This window comes from Eurytemora carolleeae, unplaced genomic scaffold (genome assembly GCF_000591075.1).
Source record: "Eurytemora carolleeae unplaced genomic scaffold, Eaff_2.0 scaffold27, whole genome shotgun sequence".
NCBI lineage: Eukaryota > Metazoa > Arthropoda > Copepoda > Calanoida > Temoridae > Eurytemora > Eurytemora carolleeae.
The window spans coordinates 407,002-425,894 of record NW_019396259.1 but is presented as its reverse complement, the minus strand read 5'-3'; the positions used below and the strand labels follow the sequence as shown (position 1 = coordinate 425,894).

General features: G+C 34.5%; 1 protein-coding gene and 1 long non-coding RNA gene across 2 annotated transcripts; one reads left to right on the top strand and one right to left on the bottom strand.

Annotated features, from left to right (window-relative positions):
- Nucleotides 1-1,198: 1,198 nt before the first annotated feature.
- On the bottom strand, nt 1,199-3,172 carry LOC111699556 (uncharacterized). Its single transcript, XR_002764774.1, has 2 exons — nt 2,298-3,172; nt 1,199-1,263 (listed from the first exon to the last, which is right to left on the bottom strand). It is a non-coding gene; the product is annotated as an uncharacterized LOC111699556 (long non-coding RNA).
- A 2,784-nt stretch (nt 3,173-5,956) lies between these two features.
- LOC111699536 (myosin heavy chain, muscle) lies at nt 5,957-14,896 on the top strand. The gene is made up of 8 exons (XM_023470237.1): nt 5,957-6,061; nt 8,155-8,212; nt 8,453-8,580; nt 8,723-8,905; nt 9,029-9,421; nt 9,485-13,984; nt 14,054-14,280; nt 14,351-14,896. The coding sequence occupies exons 2-8, from the start codon at nt 8,167-8,169 to the stop codon at nt 14,709-14,711; spliced, it is 5,838 nt and encodes a 1,945-aa protein (XP_023326005.1). The 5' UTR covers nt 5,957-6,061; nt 8,155-8,166; the 3' UTR covers nt 14,712-14,896.
- Nucleotides 14,897-18,893: the final 3,997 nt, after the last annotated feature.

Genomic DNA, 18,893 nt, shown 5'->3' with positions numbered 1-18,893 from the left:
GTTTAAAAATCATTCAGAATCAAATTGTAAATTGTAAACAAAATAGATACAACGCGCGCTACAGGGTTATTTTTTCTATTCTCGTTTTCTGTACTGCATTTTGAAAGCGTTAAATTAAAAAAAAATTAAGTGAACGTTCCGAAAAATGAGCAATATTTTCAGCGATGTAGAATTTAGACTTGATGATAACAACCTAGCTTGGAAACCCAGCTTTGATTGGAAAATAATGTCTAGTATATATTTTAACCGACTCTACTTTGATTTTTAGATATTCCGTGGTTCCATTGTGTTCCTTAAAATTTAAAGAAAACCGGTCAAAGGGTTCATGAGTTATGATCGGATTTTAAACAGAATACACTTCTATATATATATACGTGAAGACCATAAATCCAATTTGAAACCTTCTCCAAGAGATGTCGTCTTTTCAAAATAATAACCCCCCCCCCCCTCCATCCCAGAGCAACTCAAACCGAATACCTCCGACAATAGATAGAGGAATCATTGAAAAGTGAAAACGTTTAAATATAGTAAATGAATATTTATTTTTCAGACTCCATATTTTCCCCCACATATACCCCACTAGTAAGTTATATCATCAAATATTAAAAACGATTTATACCAAAAGTTTATTTACAAAAACTGTATTTTTATTTCTAGGTTTTATTTGCAACTCATGTATGTGGAGTAGAGGAAATATCTACCAGATCAACTCGTGTATGTGGAGATGGGGAGATATCAACTAGATCAACTCGTGTATGTGGAGTAGAAGAGATATCTACCAGATCAACTCATGTATGTAGAGTTGAGGAGATATCTACCTGATCAACTCGTGTATGCGGAGTAGTGGAGATATCTACCAGATCAACTCGTGTATGTGGAGTAGAGGAGATATCTACCAGATCAACTCATGTATGTGGAGTAGAGGAGATATCTACCAGATCAACTCATGTATGTGGAAAAGAGGAGATATCAACCAGATCAACTCGTGTATGTGGAGAAGAGGAGATATCAACCAGATCAACTCGCTTTTGTGAAGTAGAGGAGATATCTACTAGATCAACTCGAGCTTTTTGTTTTCTACAATATATATGTATATAGATGTCAGATAGCTCTTAAAACTACAAGCTGCAAATAAACAAATAAATTTATTTTTTTTCTTTTGTAAAATATAAAGATCCCTTAAGAAAACTGCACTTGCCCTAATTTGTTTATTTTCACATCTGCATCGTAGAGTAGAGTGCAGCAAAGCTATAAACACCAAAACTATGAATATAGATAAATTTGTAAATATTGCAAAATATAAAATATTAAGAATACCGGATTATTCTGGATTATTAGTGTTCACATGTTTACATAAAATGTTGAAATATTTAGATGTGAACGTGATGAATATCTCTTACAGGGATTGTGTTCATCGATATTTGAAAACGTATTTATTCATCATATTTGTCTAAAGCAAAATTACATTAAACAATATAAAAGTTTACAATTTAATACTAATTGTCTTTTCTCTGGATATCGCGCTTTATGATTGACAGGGTTTGCCAAAAAACAGAAGCCATACAAGGCTTTAAACATGAGTATAGTTTAGTTAGTGGTTTTCAGAAATGGATTTTCTTGGTCCCTGTCTAGTGTTTTTCGTCTTTAAAATGTGGTATGAAGACAGCACTTCAAGGCTTGATAGATTTTCGCACATTGCGTTGAAACTAACACTGGGTTTCCAGAACTTAGGCAGTTTCTTTAGATTTGCTTTATTTGATGGTGAGATATTTTCAAATATGTTTACATTATATTTGTAATACAAGACTTGCTATTTGTCCGACTTAGCAATTTCACTAGCTAGAGACTTTAGATAATCATCCTGGGGTAGAAGATAATAATTGCTGACAATATTTGTAAGCGTGTTAAGTTTCTCTCTGCGACGCTTATCTCTCCTACTGTTTGTGAATTGATCCTGTCCAGCAACTGAGGCAAGAAGATTTTGTCATATAAGAGCTTCCTCCTCAACAAACCGTTCACATATTCTTCAAACATTTGTCTTTGTTCCAAGCTGGTTGTTCCTAACTCCATTGAAACTCTCAAGTGCATTGTTGGAATAAATATCACCGTTCAGAATCTCATCATATTTATGATAAAAGATACTGTGAAAAACATTGGACAGACAATTAAGTAAGATTGGACAAATTTCTTATTACTTATTTCTTTATTATTGTAGGTTAAGGCATGGTTATAATGGGTGGGGGGGGGGGGGGCGAGACCTGCGGCTAGGACAGGCAAGGCCTTATATATATATTTACCTTATATATTGGCCATCTTTAGTTTTAGCCAGCTTATTATAGGTAGCTCTGGGATTTCCATGATATCTTGATGATTGATATCTTTGGCATGGGGTTAAACTTCTGCCATGCACGCCATACCAATTGGTTTTGATGGCTCTAGCTGATCGCATTCCATGCAGTCCTCCAGAGGTTTCAGCAAGAAGGGAGTTGGTCACCTCTGACAGAATACTCCGTCAAGTATTTGATACATTCCCAGCCATTCTTTCCACTACCTGATTCTCTAGCTGCATTGTTTTCTGTTTCTTGACATTGTTCCCATGATCATGTTCAGGGAGAGAGTCACATACCAGGTTTCCAGTCGATTTTCGGGTAACAATCCTTTTGTTGCAGCTTTTACTGGAACATAACCAGTAGTTTACATTGTTTTGTTGATGTTGAGGTAATAAGTGTTGTGGTGAGCATCAACAGCTTCGACATATTTAGATGTTTTCTCAAATCTCATAAGACGATCCATGTTCCATGCAATTTCCGAGAAAAGATAGTTAAGCAGATTTGATTTAAAACAATCGCGGATTTTCTACTTTCTTAAACATGTTAAAATGGGATAAATTATTAGAAATGTATGATTTGTATACAATAAAAACGTAGTTATGACAAATGGAATTTATGACTTGTGTTATCTATGACTTTTGTAATTTATGAAAAATGTAATTTATAAAAATTATGTATTAGAACAAATGTATTTATGAAAAACATATTTATGACAAACATATTATGACTTTTGTGACTGCGTCTGAAGGAAATGAGGGCAACAGGAGAGAATCGAGATGAGCAGAAGCAAAATGAATAGAGAGAAGAACGAACCACAACTGGAAGTATTAACATAATTTTATTTTCTGCGATAAGGTGTATCAATATATTAATCTTTATTAAATAGAAAACTTAGTTTGTCAGTCTGTTTGTTTGTGATAAGGAACTTGTTAGAACCCTGAATTTTTTAGTTTTGTTTATAAATTTAAAGCTTAGATTGTCAACTTTTTTCAGTCAAATCTGGGTTCCCGAGCTAGAACTTCAAATAAGATAAAAATTTCTTGAAGACGACATTTATAATCGTCTTATGCATGACTGTCCACTAATGATGAGTTTTCAGTTCAGACGATAGTCATGAGTCATTGATTAACATTTTAATATACATTAGTTTTAATAAAAGGGACTGTCGACGTAATTAAAGGCAGGCGCGCAACTAGGGGGGGGGGCCAGGGGGGCCAGGCCCCCCCCTTGCCTGATTAAGGGGGGGGCATGCCCCTCCCTTAAGAAGTCTTGCCCCCCCCTGTAGGGGGGGGCAAGAAATGACGAAGTCCACCCTATTTTGCAATTTAGCGATTCATGAATCCTGACCCTGAGGAAATTTAAGAGCTCTTATCGTAAAATAAAAAAAGATAATTGAACTTTAGTTTATTGAGCTTATAGNATATTAATATATATATATATATATATATCTATATATATATATATATATATATAGGGTGTCCCAATAAACATGGGAATTCAGTGACAAATTTGATATCATCTTTTTAGATAATTCTTTAATTTAGTTTAGTGATACCTTCTGAGAAACCTGTAATCTGTAAGAGTTTCGTCTGCTATGTTCACATTTTGTTTGTTTATGTTTTGACTGCATAAGGTTGTCCTCAGTAAAACAAGAAAATTGCAGTATACAAACATAGTAAACTTGTCCGTCTTCACTGTTCATCTTGCGGAGACATCATAGACACATCTTTACAGCCATTTACCCTCTTCATAAAACAAACTCTAGCAGACATGACTTTTGAAATTAGGTATTACAATGCTAGTTCATAACAAAGACGATATCCAATTCGTCACTGAATTCCCATGTTTTTTGGGACACCCTGTATATATATATATATATATCGAGAACTTGGAATTGTTTTTGGTTCAGCTGAATTGGTTCTCCATCGACTCCTCTAGATATCGTCTTCCGGCCCAACATGCCCGGTTCAAAACAATGCCCCTTTAGCCCTATATATTCAATCAACAATGAGGAATATATCGTTGTTTTATTTCTTTTAATCTTTATAAATTGTAATCTCTGTTTGTGTGTCTGTCTGTTTCTTTGTCCTATAATAACTCAAAAACCCTTGGACCGATTTGCCTCAAATTTTGATTGGAGCTCTTTATTTTAGTTTCCCTGTTAAATACGTCTAAGTGCGGGTAGACGGTTGAAGTAGCAAGTACCAAGTGCAACGCTGGGTTCCCAAGCTAGTGTAATATAAATTTGCTTGCAACATGAAGTAATTTTTAGACTGAAAATAAAGATATAGAAAATAACAGAACCCCGTAATTTTTTCTAGAAATGATGATCGAAGTAACGTCTATAGTCTCTGTAAGAGGAAACATAACGTCCATAGTCCCTTTAAGAGGGAAAATAACGTCTTTAGTCCCTTTATGAGGGTAAATAAAGTCTTTAGTCCCTTTAAGAGGGAAAATAACGTCTTAGTCCCTTTAAGAGGGAAACTAACGTCTATAGTCCCTTTAAGAGGGAAAATAACGTCTATAGTCCATTTAAGAGGGAAAATAACGTCTTTAGTCCCTTTAAGAGGGAAAATAACGTCTATAGTCCCATTAACAGGGAAAATAACGTCTATAGTCCCTTTAAGAGGGAAAATAACGTCTATAGTCCCATTAAGAGGAAAAACAACGTCTATTGTCCCTTTATGAGGGTAAATAACGTCTATATTCACTGTAAGAGGAAAAATAACGTCTATAATCTTTTTATGAGGGAAAATAACGTCTATAGTCTTTTAAGAGGGACAATAATGTCTATAGTCCCTTTAAGAGGAAAAATAACGTGTACAGTCTCTTTAAGAGGGAAAATAACGTTTATAGTCCCTTTAAGAGGAAAAATAACGTCTATAATCTTTTTAAGAGGGAAAATGACGTCTATAATCTTTTTATGAGGGAAAATAACGTCTATATTCCCTTTAAGAGGAAAAATAACGTCTACAGTCTCTTTAAGAGGGAAAATAACGTTTATAGTCCCTTTAAGAAGAAAAAAAACGTATATAGTTCCTTTAAGAGGGAAAATAACGTCTATAGTCCCTTTAAGTGGTAAAATGCTGTGAAAAAATCTGCTGATGCTTGAATTCTTGCCTCAGCTCCGGGTCAAATTTTATCATTGCATAAATGTATTCTTAAATATTATTTGCAAGTATAATTTATGCGGTAACTAATATTTGCGCTTTATATGATTATATGTAGACATAACAGCTTATCTGCAAGAGAACTAAATAAAGTACAGTTTTATAACTTACAAAAACAATTTTTTTTCTTATTATGCTTTTTTATGAAATATCATAATATCGGAAACTTTTTACACCTAAAATTAAATAAATAATTTTCAAATATTTTTGTGTTGTTTTCTGAGTAAACAACAGTTGTGTAGTAGTAATTTTTTAGTAAAATTCGGCCATATTAAGCAGGATGTTTCGACGTAAATTTCTGGAAATTTCTATAATCTGATTCATAATCAAGTATCTATATAAGCTGGACGTTAGGAGTTGCGTAAAACCTTAAAACTGCCAACTCAGCAGTTTATTCTTCTCCCCCCTTGAACTGATCTTGGGTTGGATATCGGCCAGCTCTAGGTTCCTCCAGTCACCACTAGGCTGGTCAATCTAGGTTTCCTTGTACACAGGTTCCCCCACACCCTTCACTCTCCAGGTATACCTTGAGAGCACAGGACCTAGGCTCCCTGATAAAAGGTATTAGAATTTAGATCACATAATTTCAAAATATTGTGTCTTCAACCCCTTCATTCAAAGTACCCTTCCAGCTACTTCCACTCTTTCATATTACTAGATCTCAACAGTTCTGAGTTTTTGCCACCAGCTCGAATTTTCTAATTCATATATCCTTGCAACCCAATGGTATCAAATAATTTAGGTTTTAAATATTAAAAGGTTGCAAACATTTAGGGGTTAGAAAATTTGACTTTGTGGTTAAAGCATTTTTTTTAAAGAAGTTAATTTTTTGTCTCAAACTCAAATTTTTTACTCTTTATATCTGTGCACCCTGATATTATATCTTTATATCTTTGCACCCTGATAGTACACCAATCAGAACTGGGCGGAACTACAACCGGCGTTTGAACCAAGTTACATTCAATGGTTTAAAAGTTTTGTTTAATTCCACCACAAGGTTTCGCCCATTTGGTGAAATGAACTTCTGAAACTCGACTAAAACTCAACTTCTTGACGGCAAAAGTTAATTTAAACTTCTCTTTTACTTCAGCCTCTGTTTTCTGGGAACCCTATGATACAGGGTGTCCCACGAAACATGACAATATCAAGACGACTTGAAAGTCGTCTTTGATTTTTGAATTTATTTGTGACATTTAGTCTTCTATCTACTTTAACATGTATGATTCTTGAAACAATTATCACATAATTCTCCTGGCATTTCCAAAAAGTGGTCTGCGTTTTTTGTGCTTTCAATATTACCGGAGATATAAAGAGTTTGGTTCAGATTTCAATTTTGTTAAATAAAGCAAAATTGTCGAAATCTGAACGAAATTGTTCATATCTCGGGCAATATTGAAAGCACAAAAAATGAAGACCATATTTTGGAAATGGCAGGACTAGGGGAATTTTGTGATTATTATCTCTAGAAATTTACTTCTAAAATTAGGTTGACAAATAAATTCAGCAAATTATATCAAAAATCAAGACGATATTCAAGTTGTCTTGCATACTGTCATGTTTCGTGGGACACCCTGTATTTCAAATTAAATTATTTAATCCAACAGAATTTTAGGTTTACAACAAAAATATAGGAATAAGTCTGTTTGTGGCAAATATAGGAATAAACCTGTTTGTGGCAAATAAAGCAATGAGCCTATTTGTGGCAAATATTGGAATAAGCCTGTTTGTGGCAAATATTGGAATAAGCCTGTTTGTGGCAAATATAGGAATAAACATGTTTGTGGCAAATATAGGAATAAACAAGTTTGTGGCAAATATTGGAATAAGCCTGTTTGTGACAAATATTGGAATAAGCCTGTTTGTGGCAAATATTGGAATAAGCCTGTTTGTGGCAAATATAGGAATAAACAAGTTTGTGGCAAATATAGGAATAAGTCTGTTTGTGGCAAATATAGGAATAAGCCTGTTTGTGGCAAATATAGGAATTAGTCTGTTTGTGGAAAATATAGAAATAAAAAAGTTTGTGGCAAATATAGGAATAAACCTGTTTGTGGCAAATATAGGAATAAGTAAGTTTGTGGCAAAAATTGTACTTCTTTGATATCAGAAAAACTCTTCTATATAAAAAATAGAACTCAAAATAATTTAATTGTTCTTGCAGACAGACAATTTTTGGAATTGATCTAAATATGAACTAGATCGTAATATGTGAATCAGTTTATAGTTATTTGTTTTTTAACATTGTTGGCAACACACTTTGAGACTTGTTTGCAATTCTTTTTGAACACAATTATTCTTTACACAATATACATTTATATATTCATATGTCTTATTACTTCAAACATTGTAAATGGAAAAATTAAGGATTTTTATTAATAGGTACAAAAAAGGTTGCCTAGAAAGGCAACATTTAAAAGCTGTAAAAAGGGCCTATCTTTTTTAAAGTTTATTTAATCATTACTTTAAAGCTCTAAAATATTAAATAAGGCATCAAAGCTTAACAATAGGTTTGTGTCTAATGTTATAATTTAAACCAGTCTTAAAATACAAAAATTATTAAAATGATTAAAATGCAATACTGAGGTCTAACAAAGAAAAAGAAACTTGTTGATACTAGCTTGATTGTATCTCAGAATAAGAGCTATATTTTCTAGACTTGAGACAACATGCCTGGCCACGTGAAGGCAGGAGGTTCCAAGGAACCGGATCCAGGTAAAACCCATAAATTATTTCTTTTAATTCCCACTTTCATTTAAATATTTTTAAGAAATAATTTTTTGTAAATCAGGTTCATCAGGACCTTGGTTCCTATCTAACGAGATGCAAAAGGAACCTCCTAGACATCTGTGTGCAGCTTTGTGACTACAAGCTGAAATGTTTGGCCGTTTTTATAAACAATTGAAACAATTTGATAAATCCTCAACAAAATGATTTAACAAAATCTTAATTTAGATCCGGCACCATTTCTTTTTGTCTCTTTTGAGATGAAGAAAGAAGACTCTCTAAAGCCTTATGATCCCAAGAAGTCTGTTTGGGTTCCTGATGGTGAGGGAGGTTATGATGAAGCAATGATTCAGGAGGTAATTGCAGATAGGGATTGATATGAAGTTTCCTCTTGGGATAAATTGGGATCCATTGATACATTTGTTGGACATGAGCGCAGGCCCCACTTTCACTTTCAAACAGGTTGTCCTTCAATAATAATAATATTAACCTAATTAGGTGAAAGGAGACATGATTGATGTCAAAGTTGGTTGGGAGCCCAAGACTTTCAAAGCTGATAAGGTCATGCAGATCAATCCACCTAAGATGGAGAAGTTTGATGATGTGTCCAACATGACCTATCTCAACGAGGCCAGTGTTCTCTGGAATTTGAAGGCTAGATATGTCGCAAAACTCATCTATGTAAGAAAATCACTTATTATTCATCCCAGCATACTCTTATTTTATTTATTTTATGGAGAAATGTTTATATTTTTTAATATGAGAGAAGTTATCTGTAAATTGATAAAGAATTATATAATTTAGACTTATTCTGGACTTTTCTGTATTGTCATCAATCCCTACAAGAGGTACCCCATATACACCAATAGGGTTGTTAGAATGTATATTGGTAAGAGAAGGAATGAGGTACCACCTCATCTCTTTGCTATTTCTGATGGTGCATACCAACAGATGATGACTAACCAGAAGGATCAGTCTATGTTGATTACTGGAGAGTCTGGTGCTGGTAAAACTGAAAACACCAAGAAAGTCATCACATACTTTGCTATTCTTGGTGCCAATGAAAAAGCAAAGAAGGATGGAGCTCCTGCAGAGGAGAAGAAAGCAAATTTAGAGGACAGAATTGTTCAGACTAATCCAATTCTAGAATCTTATGGAAATGCAAAAACCATCCGTAATGACAACTCATCTCGCTTTGTAAGTACACAAAATTTAGATAAAAAATTAATGAAAAATGTTAAGTTAAAATATTTTGTTTAGGGTAAGTTCATCAGAATTTATTTCAATCACATGGGTAAACTTGCTGGTGGCTTCATTGATGTCTATTTGCTTGAGAAGTCTCGTGTAACTTATCAACAACCTAATGAGAGATGCTACCACATCTTTTTCCAGCTTGTTGAAGTTGGACCTGTAGAAGGCCTTCAGGAGATGTGCTGTCTCTCCACTGACCCATATGACTACTTTTTTATCTCCCAGGGAAAAGTTAAGGTTGACTCCATTGATGATCAAGAAGAATTGGAGTTCACTGATCAGGCTTTTGATGTTCTTGGCTTTACCTTGGAAGAAAAGCAAAATGCGTTCAAGCTTACTGCTGCCATTATTCATCTTGGGGAAATGACCTTCAAGCAGAAGGGTCGTGAAGAGTCTTGTGAAATGGATGACCCCATTCCTGGCCAGAATGTGTGCAAACTTTGTGGAATTGAAAATTGGAATCTATTCTATGGTAACTTTATCAGACCCAAGATAAAGGTTGGTACTGAGTGGGTTTACAAAGGACAGAATGCTGATAACTGTCTGAACTCAATTGCTGCGCTCGCAAGATCTATGTACAATCGACTGTTCATGTGGCTTGTTGATCTTTGCAACCGTACTCTTATTGACCCTACCATGAAGAAAGTCAACTTTATTGGTGTACTTGATATTGCTGGCTTTGAAATCTTTGAGTTCAACACCTTTGAACAAATTTGTATCAACTTCTGTAATGAAAAGCTTCAACAGTTTTTCAACCATCACATGTTTGTTCTTGAACAAGAAGAATATGTGAGGGAAGGTATTGAATGGGAGATGGTGGACTTTGGCATGGATTTAGAGGCAACTATCCAGCTTATGGAGAAGCCCATGGGTTTACTAGCTATTCTAGAGGAAGAAACTCTTTTCCCCAAGGCATCTGACAAATCTTTTGAGGATAAATTGAAAGAGAATTTGTTGGGAAAATCCCCTGTGTTTCTCAAAAAGCAACCTGGATCAAAAGATAAAAATGCCCATTTTGCTATTGCCCATTATGCTGGTATTGTTAACTATAACCTCACTGACTGGCTGACTAAGAACAAAGATCCTATCAATGACACTGTAGTAGATCAGATGAAAAAGGCTGATAATGCTCTTGTTGTTTATTTGTTCCGTGACCATCCAGGTCAGCCGGAGGAAGATCCTAACAAAGGCAAAGAGAAAGGAAAGAAAGGAAAAGACACAAAAGTATTCAAAACTGTGTCTTCTGCTTTTAGAAACCAGCTTGATGCCCTTTTAACAACTTTGAATTCAACAGATCCCCATTTCATTCGTTGTATTGTGCCAAATAACTTCAAAACACCCGGTCTTCTAGACTCAGCCCTTGTAATGCATCAGCTTACTTGTAATGGTGTGCTGGAAGGAATTAGAATTTGCAGAAGAGGTTTCCCAAATAGATGCTTCTATGCTGACTTTAGGCACAGATTTATCATCATCAAGCCAAAAGAAGTGTATGCTGCGGGAGATGACCAAAAACTAGCAGCTAAAATTATCTTAGAGGCTTGCAAAGATGCAGATGACAGGTGGCGTCTTGGTCATACAAAAGTTTTCTTTAGAGCTGGTACAATTGGTATCCTTGAAGAGGTGAGAGATGAGTGTATTAAAGCAATTCTAAACTACTTCCAAGGAATATGTAGAGGATACTTGGGAAGGAAACAGCACAAAGTGGAAATCGCCAAAAGAAACTTTATTCCAGTAATACAGAGGAACTTCAAGAAGTATATATTTTTCCGTGACTGGACATGGTACTTTTTGATAAATGCAACCAAGAGGTTTATTGGCCAGGTAAATATTGAGGATGAAATTGCTGCTTTAGAGGCAGAGGCTGCAATCGCTTGTGAAGCATATGACAAGGAAGTTACAGCAAGAGATGGTTATCTTGCAGGAATCAAGCAGATGACTCAGGATAAGAAAGATATGATGCATCAAATTGAGCAAGAACAAGGAGACCTGTCTTCATATCAGCAAGATCTTGCCAAAGCAAGTGCTTCAAAAGCGGAAAAAGAAGATGAACTTGCGAAAACACAAAGAACCCTCTCTGACACAGAGGCAAGAAGGAATGAGATGAATGAGAAAAAACGAAAGTTTGAGACTGATCTTTCAAGCTTCAGGAAAGATATTGAAGATATGGAGATGGCCATTCAGAAAGCAGATCAAGAAAAAACTAATCGTGACCACACAATTAGAAATATGAATGATGAAATTGCTCAACAAGATGAGCTTATCAATAAGCTAAACAAAGAGAAGAAGCACATGCAAGAAACTCAAGCAAAGTCTAGCGAGGAGCTAACTTCTGCAGAAGAAAAGCTTGACCATCTCAACAAAATAAAAGCTAAGCTTGAGGTTACTTTGGATGAATTAGAGGATTCTCTTGAGAGAGAGAAGAAGGGTAGATTGGACATGGATAAACAGCGAAGGAAGGTAGAAGCTGATCTGAAGGTTACTCAAGAAATGGTAAATGATCTTGAGAGAGAGAAAAAAGAGCTGGAAGGTCTTATTGCAAAAAAAGAGAAAGAAGTTTCAGGAAATCAAACAAAGTTAGAAGAAGAACAAAACGTAGTATCCAAGCTTCAGAAAACTATTAAGGAAATGCAGGCTCGCATTGAAGTAAATGAAGAAGAGCTTGAAGCTGAGCGTCAAGCAAGATCAAAGGCTGAAAAACAGAGGGGCACTCTTGCTCGGGAGTTGGATGATTTGGCAGAGAGACTTGATGAAGCTGGAGGAGCAACATCTGCTCAAATTGAGCTTAACAAAAAGCGAGAGGCTGAAATTGGAAAACTTCGCAGAGATTTAGAAGAGGCTGCAATTCAGCATGAATCTACTCTTGCTAGCCTGAAGAAAAAGCATCTTGATGCAGTTGCTGAAATGTCTGAACAAGTAGATCAACTGAACAAGATGAAGCAGAAGGTTGAAAAAGAGAAGCATGGCAAAAGGCTCCAGATTGATGAAGTTAAGGGAGGTATGGATACAGTTGCTAATGAAAAGGCCACTGTTGAGAAACAAAACCATCTTCTTAACCAACAATTGAGTGATCTGACCAGAAGATGTGAGGAGGCTAATCTAACTCTCTCTGACTTTGACAATTCAAAGAAAAAGATTGTCATTGAAAATGCTGATATATTGAGAAACATTGAAGAGTTGGATAACAACAATAATGTTTTGAGTAAAATTAGGCAAACCTTGAGTGCTCAGTTGGATGAGCAGAGAAAAATTGCTGATGATGAAGCAAAGGAACGGGCTTTTCTGCTCGGAAAATTCCGAAATCTTGAACATGAGGTTGACACCACCAGAGAGCAACTTGAGGAAGAAACCCAATCTAAGGCAGATGCTCTTAGAATGCTTTCAAAGTCTGTTGGTGATGCTCAAATGTGGAGAATGAAGTATGAGAAGGATGGTCTTGCTAGATCTGAAGAGTTAGAGTCAGCTAAAATGAAACTGCAGTCAAGATTGGCTGAAGCAGAGGCTACAGTTCAGAACTTCAACAACAAAGCCATGGCTCTGGAGAAGGAGAAAATGAAGCTTCAGTCTGAAATTGAAGAAGTTGGAGGAATGTTGGATGATGCTCAGGCAAGATGTTTCCAGATGGAAAAGAAAGCAAAAAATTTTGATAGAATTGTTATTGAATGGAAAAACAAGATTGACTCTCTTCAAGCTGAACTTGATCAAACTCAGGTAGAATGCAGGAGCTACTCTACTGAGCTGTTCAAGGTGAAAACAGTCTATGATGAATCACAGCAACAGCTTGATGTTGTTCGCAGAGAGAACAAGAATCTTTCAACTGAGATTAAGGACATAATGGATCAAATTGGAGAAGGAGGTAGAACTATTCATGAAATTGACAAAATCAGAAAGCGTCTGGAGAATGAGAAGCTTGAGCTTCAAGCTGCTCTTGAGGAAGCTGAGTCTGCACTTGAGCAGGAGGAAAACAAGGTACTTCGCTCACAGCTAGAGCTAAGTCAGGTCAAGCAAGAAATTGAAAGAAGAATTAAAGAAAAGGAAGAAGAATTTGATGGTTTGAGGAAAACTCACCAGAAGGCAATTGAGTCTATGCAGTCCTCTCTTGAGAATGAAACAAGAGCCAAGGGAGAAGCTATCCGTCAGAAGAAAAAGCTTGAATCTGACATTAATGAACTGGATATTGCTTTGGAGCATGCTAATGGATCAAATGCTGAATCTCAAAGATCTATCAAAAGATACCAGCAGCAAATCAAAGACATGCAGCTAACCCTTGAGCAGGAGCAAATTCATAGGGATAAGGCAAGAGAACAACTTATCCAAGCAGAAAGAAGGTCACATGCTGTCCAAAATGAACTTGAAGAATGCAAGACTCAGCTTGAGCATGCTGATCGCCAGCGTAGAACTGCTGAGCAGGAGCTGTCGGATGTTTTGGAACAACTTTCTGATACTACCCTTCAAAATCAAGCTCTTCAGTCCAGCAAGAGGAAGCTTGACTCTGAAATGCAAACCATGCATGTAAGTATGATTTTATGAAAATATTGATAAGCAAAACACTTATTATTTTCTAATTACAATTTTTTTTAGGCTGATCTTGAGGAAATGCTGACTGAAAGTAAAATGGCTGAAGAAAGAGCTAAGAAGGCTATGATTGATGCTGCTCGTCTTGCTGATGAACTAAGAATTGAGCAGGAAAATGCTCAATATTGCGAGAAAACAAGAAAGAGCCTGGACTACCAAGTCAAGGATATGCAGAGCAAGCTGGATGAAGCAGAGCAGTTGGCAATGAAGGGAGGCAGAAAGATCACTTCCAGGTATGTCCAAGAATTTGTTAATAGCAGACAACAACAAGTTGAAAATCTTATTTTATATTTTTTATTTTAGACTTGAGCAGAAGATTAAAGACTTGGAGAGTCAATTCGATGATGAGCAGCGAAGGCTTGTAGATGCCCAAAAGGCTCAACGTAGAACTGAGCGCAGAATTAAAGAACTTACTTTCTCTCAAGATGAAGATCACAAGAACCATGAGAGGATGCAAGAACTGGTTGATAAACTCCAGAACAAGGTCAAATCCTACAAGAAGCAGATAGAAGAAGCTGAAGAAATTGCTGCTCTGAACCTGGCTAAGTTCCGCAAGGTTCAAGCGGATCTTGAACAAGCTGAAGAGCGTGCTGATATCAATGAGCAAGTGTTGGCCAGATATAAAGCAAAGGGCCGTGGAGGTTCTGTTGGCCCCATGATGTAAATTAGGCGATCATCTTATTAGTAAAATCCTAGTGATGCACAACTCAAGTACATAATATCATTACTGAGCTACAAGGGATTTATATAATTGAGGAAAAATTCCATAGCTTCAATATAGTTTAAAGTGCAATTTATGTAATTCTGAGAATGTGCTGAAATAGTAAAAATATAGAAATGCATATTAAAGGGGTCTCTTTAGTTTAGAGGAAGAAAAGCTCTTTTTTTAAAACTATTTAAACAAGATGATGAGTGGTAAATTGCCACTTTAACTTTAAGGTTTAATACAAATCTGAGAAGATTTACAAATGTCAGAAATATCTGTACTTAACCTTAAAAATTTCCTTTGCAGGAATCTTAACCCCCAACAGAAGATATGCCAAAATAGCGATTATTTAGTAAAAACAAACTTTCATTGAATATAGTTTTGACATGCAGGAACCTTCACAAATTTATCGGGTTCCTTTAAAAAGTTTTAAAATCCTAAAATTTAAAAACATAAGTATAAATGTAAAAACAAAAATTATTTCACAAATATCAGCATGTAACACTGGTCTGTATCCTATTCTGTGCTTTAGAACAAAAAATCATCAAAACTCCGTTAACCTTAATCATTATTTTGAAGTGAAGAATCTTAAGGATTCAGTTTCCAAAAAAGCGACGACAAAGATACAGAGCCGTCACCCCCTTGACCCCCCTCCCCCCTCTCCACCTGATATAAAGAGCCCTTAAAGGTACAGACCATGCAAGGTAGTTAAACTGAGTATGCAGTGTTGTGGACAAATTCTTTTGGATTCATTTGAGACATAAAAAATTAACTTTTTAAAGATCTTTAAATTCTGCGTTTAGGCGTAAAGTCGACCTTCAAAATCTTACTTTTGGGTGGATACGTTTTCAGAATTTTGTTTTTCTTAATTATTAAATAACAACGAAAAAAAAGTAAACAAAATTCTACAGTAAACTATTGAGTTTTTTTTGAAAATAAAAATTAACTCTTATCATCGAAAATAAGTAATATATTAATTATTAGTTTCTATAATCTCCCTTTAATCATAAAGAGTTTCTGCAGATTTTCTGGAATTTTTAAAAAGAGGACATTTGAAGAATTTGTAGATATCTGCGAACAAATTCATAGAAAAAAGACATTCAATAAAATGACAAAAAAAAGAAATTATTTATTTTAGCTATGATTTATTGACAAATTTCTTTTGAAAAATATATTCCTAAACATCTAATTAGGTTACTATTGAATTTTTACAATATTTTTTGTCGACGTTATTAATAATTAAAAAAAACTATTCTGAAAACGTACCCACCCAAATTTATGATTTTGAACGTCGACTTTGCGCGCAAACTCGATAGGATTTACAGATCTTAAAAAAGTTTGATATGTCTCAAATGAATCCTAAAGAATCTGTCCACATCACTGCTACTCAGTTTAACTACCTTACAAAGCCGGTCTGTCCCTTTAAACCCCCCCCCCCCCACCCCACTATGAGGGTTAAGTAAATTAAATAGTTCGATGAACAATGACCATGCTCTGATTATAATCTTAAATTTTAAAGAAATTCCCAGGCTGAACAAAACCAGATTGATTACAGTACATCTGTCTGCGTAAAGTTGCGTGTCCAAAGTTCAAGCCGCGACAATTGCGTAAGAATCAATTAGTTTTCTTTCATAGGTCTTTATTGTTCAATTTTCTAACTATCTTTCATAGATTTCCCCCAGTTTTATCACGTTTGGGTCAATTCTTTGTTTCACCACTTTTAATCTAATATTTTTTTCAATTTACAATTTTTTTATCTTAATCTTAGTCTTTGATTTTTACTATTACCTTATTCTTTATCTTATTTTTTTATAAATAAAAAAATTGAGTCTTTGTCTCAAACTTTGATTTTCTATGCCCTTTGCCTCTGCAACCCACAGTGCAGTGTGGTGTAGTGTAGACGTTAGATTTTTAAACTATGAATGACGTTAGATCAAATAATCAAAGTTTACACCAACAAGTTGCAAAGATATAGGGATAAGAAAATTTGAATTTGTGGGAAAAACTCAATTACTTTTCCATATCAATTTATTCTCTCCGTTCTCCGTCTTACAAATCAACATTTTTTCCAACAACCAGTTGATCTTATGTTTCATTTTATTTCTTTCACTTAATTTTTTTTCTGTAAGAATTTTTACTTTTTTCTCCATTAGCTTCATGTTTTTGTGTGAATTGGCTGTTCTTGTACAAGAATTTTTAAACATTTAACCTTCTTTATTGTTTTCTCCATATTTTCGTTTTAATTTTACTCGTGATTAAATTCTTTCTTAACTTTGTCAATACATTGATATAATTGATTAGTATAAACTAATCAATTAATTGAGTTGTTGATAAAAAGATGCATCTTTATATTTCTTAATGATTAAAATATTTGTAATAATAATTTTACCCGAAAACTTTGTTTAATAAACTGTCTGTTTTATTAACATGGTTAAATAGAAAATCAAGGATATTCCGAGCTTTGTCTGATTTCTAATTAACCCAAGTAACCCCGAAACCAAACACCATGAACATTCCTTTTTTAAGCGTGAAGGCGTCTTAATTTCCTACAATTGCTCCATCAGGGTTTAGTTTCAAAAGAAAACTTAAATTGAATTTTTAGCCTGTTCGCTCCACAGTACAATTTGAGTTGACGATTTTTTTTTCTTAAAAGAAATAGGGGAAATCAAATATATTCTAGTACAATAGATGGCAAAGTAGAATTTGAACACTCTCAGTACAGCTGTATTCTTACGTCACAAGTGTCAATTCAGTTTTTGTGTCCGACAAAATTATTAATAATAGTGATGATTTTAGAACAAAGTGCTTTTTTTACAGTAAAATAAGTGCAATTTTATATTTTCTTCATTTTCTGTTTTTACACTTTTTTATTTAATATATGAAAACATGTCAACCAATGTGAGAAAATTTCGTTTTTCTTGTTAGATTTGACACTTGATCCATTTCTCTGTTGCTACCTATTGTACTTGATTATCTATTTGGGGGAAATAGAAATGTGTATTGATGAGTGCATGAAATCGCGAAAAAGAGGATCAAACATGGACTTGAAAGAATTTGATCGTGCACGAAACAATAAATAAAACTTTTAAATTGATCTTAAACCCATGACAGGGATAATCGAAACTAAAGGATCATATTAAAAGTTGTCACAGTGGAAAAGTAATGCTTCACATCATTTCACAAAAAAATGATAACTCTGATCTTGCCCAAGACAAAGGAATTGAGTTTTTGACACAAACTAAAAACTTCAGGTCTCTATATCTTTGTAACCTCATGGTGTAAACCTTTGACATTTAAGACTTACCTTGAAGAATTCAAATTATTGTGAAAAAACGAAGAACTGTTTATAAAGAGGGAAAGAAGATAGACAATGCGATTACTCAGACGTACATACGTTTAAATATGTAGAATTAGTATTTAACATAGAATTATACAAGTTGATTTAACTAGATTTGATTTCTATATTTAAAATCTGCTGTTTCAGCTAAATCTCCCCCCCCCCCCCCTTCTCCCAAACTGATTATGAAGGAAGAAAGTCTGTAGGATAATATTAATAAACTTGTACTAAGGTTAACTTCTATTATGAAGGAAGAAAGTCTGTAGGATAATATTACTACTTATTTACACCCTGTATTTAGTAAAGATCAGAAGATGTTGGTTACTGTATCTACACCCTGTATTTAGTAAAGATTAGAATACGTTTATTGCTACATTTACACCCTGTATTTAGTAAAGAATAGATAATGTTTATTGCGGTATTTAGAAGATGTTTATCATACTGTATTTCACCCTGTATTTAGTAAAGATTAGAAGAAATTGCGGTATTTCTAAATGTTTCACCCTGTATCTTGTGATGTATTCAAGGGTGCAAGGATGCATAAACCTCTCTAGGCTATTAAAGGCAATTATATATACATTTACAGGCATAGGCATCTACATACAATCTACATACAATCTTATACTTACACCAACAGACAAGTATCAAGCATGTAAAGGAATTGAGTTTTTTTCACAAAATTTGCTTTTCTTATACCTTTATCTTTGCATTTCAATGTCAGTGACCTTTGATATTTCAAACTTTGAAATATAAAAGGTTAACACCATCAGGTTGCAAAGATATAGCGATTTGAAAATCAGAAT

Coding starts and splice junctions, on each gene's coding strand:
- LOC111699536 (XM_023470237.1), top strand. CDS start 8,167: ATGCCTGGCCACGTGAAGGCAGGAGGTTCCAAGGAACCGGATCCAG. Junction 8,213..8,452: donor TTCCAAGGAACCGGATCCAG/GTAAAACCCATA, acceptor ATCTTAATTTAG/ATCCGGCACCATTTCTTTTT. Junction 8,581..8,722: donor ATGAAGCAATGATTCAGGAG/GTAATTGCAGAT, acceptor TAACCTAATTAG/GTGAAAGGAGACATGATTGA.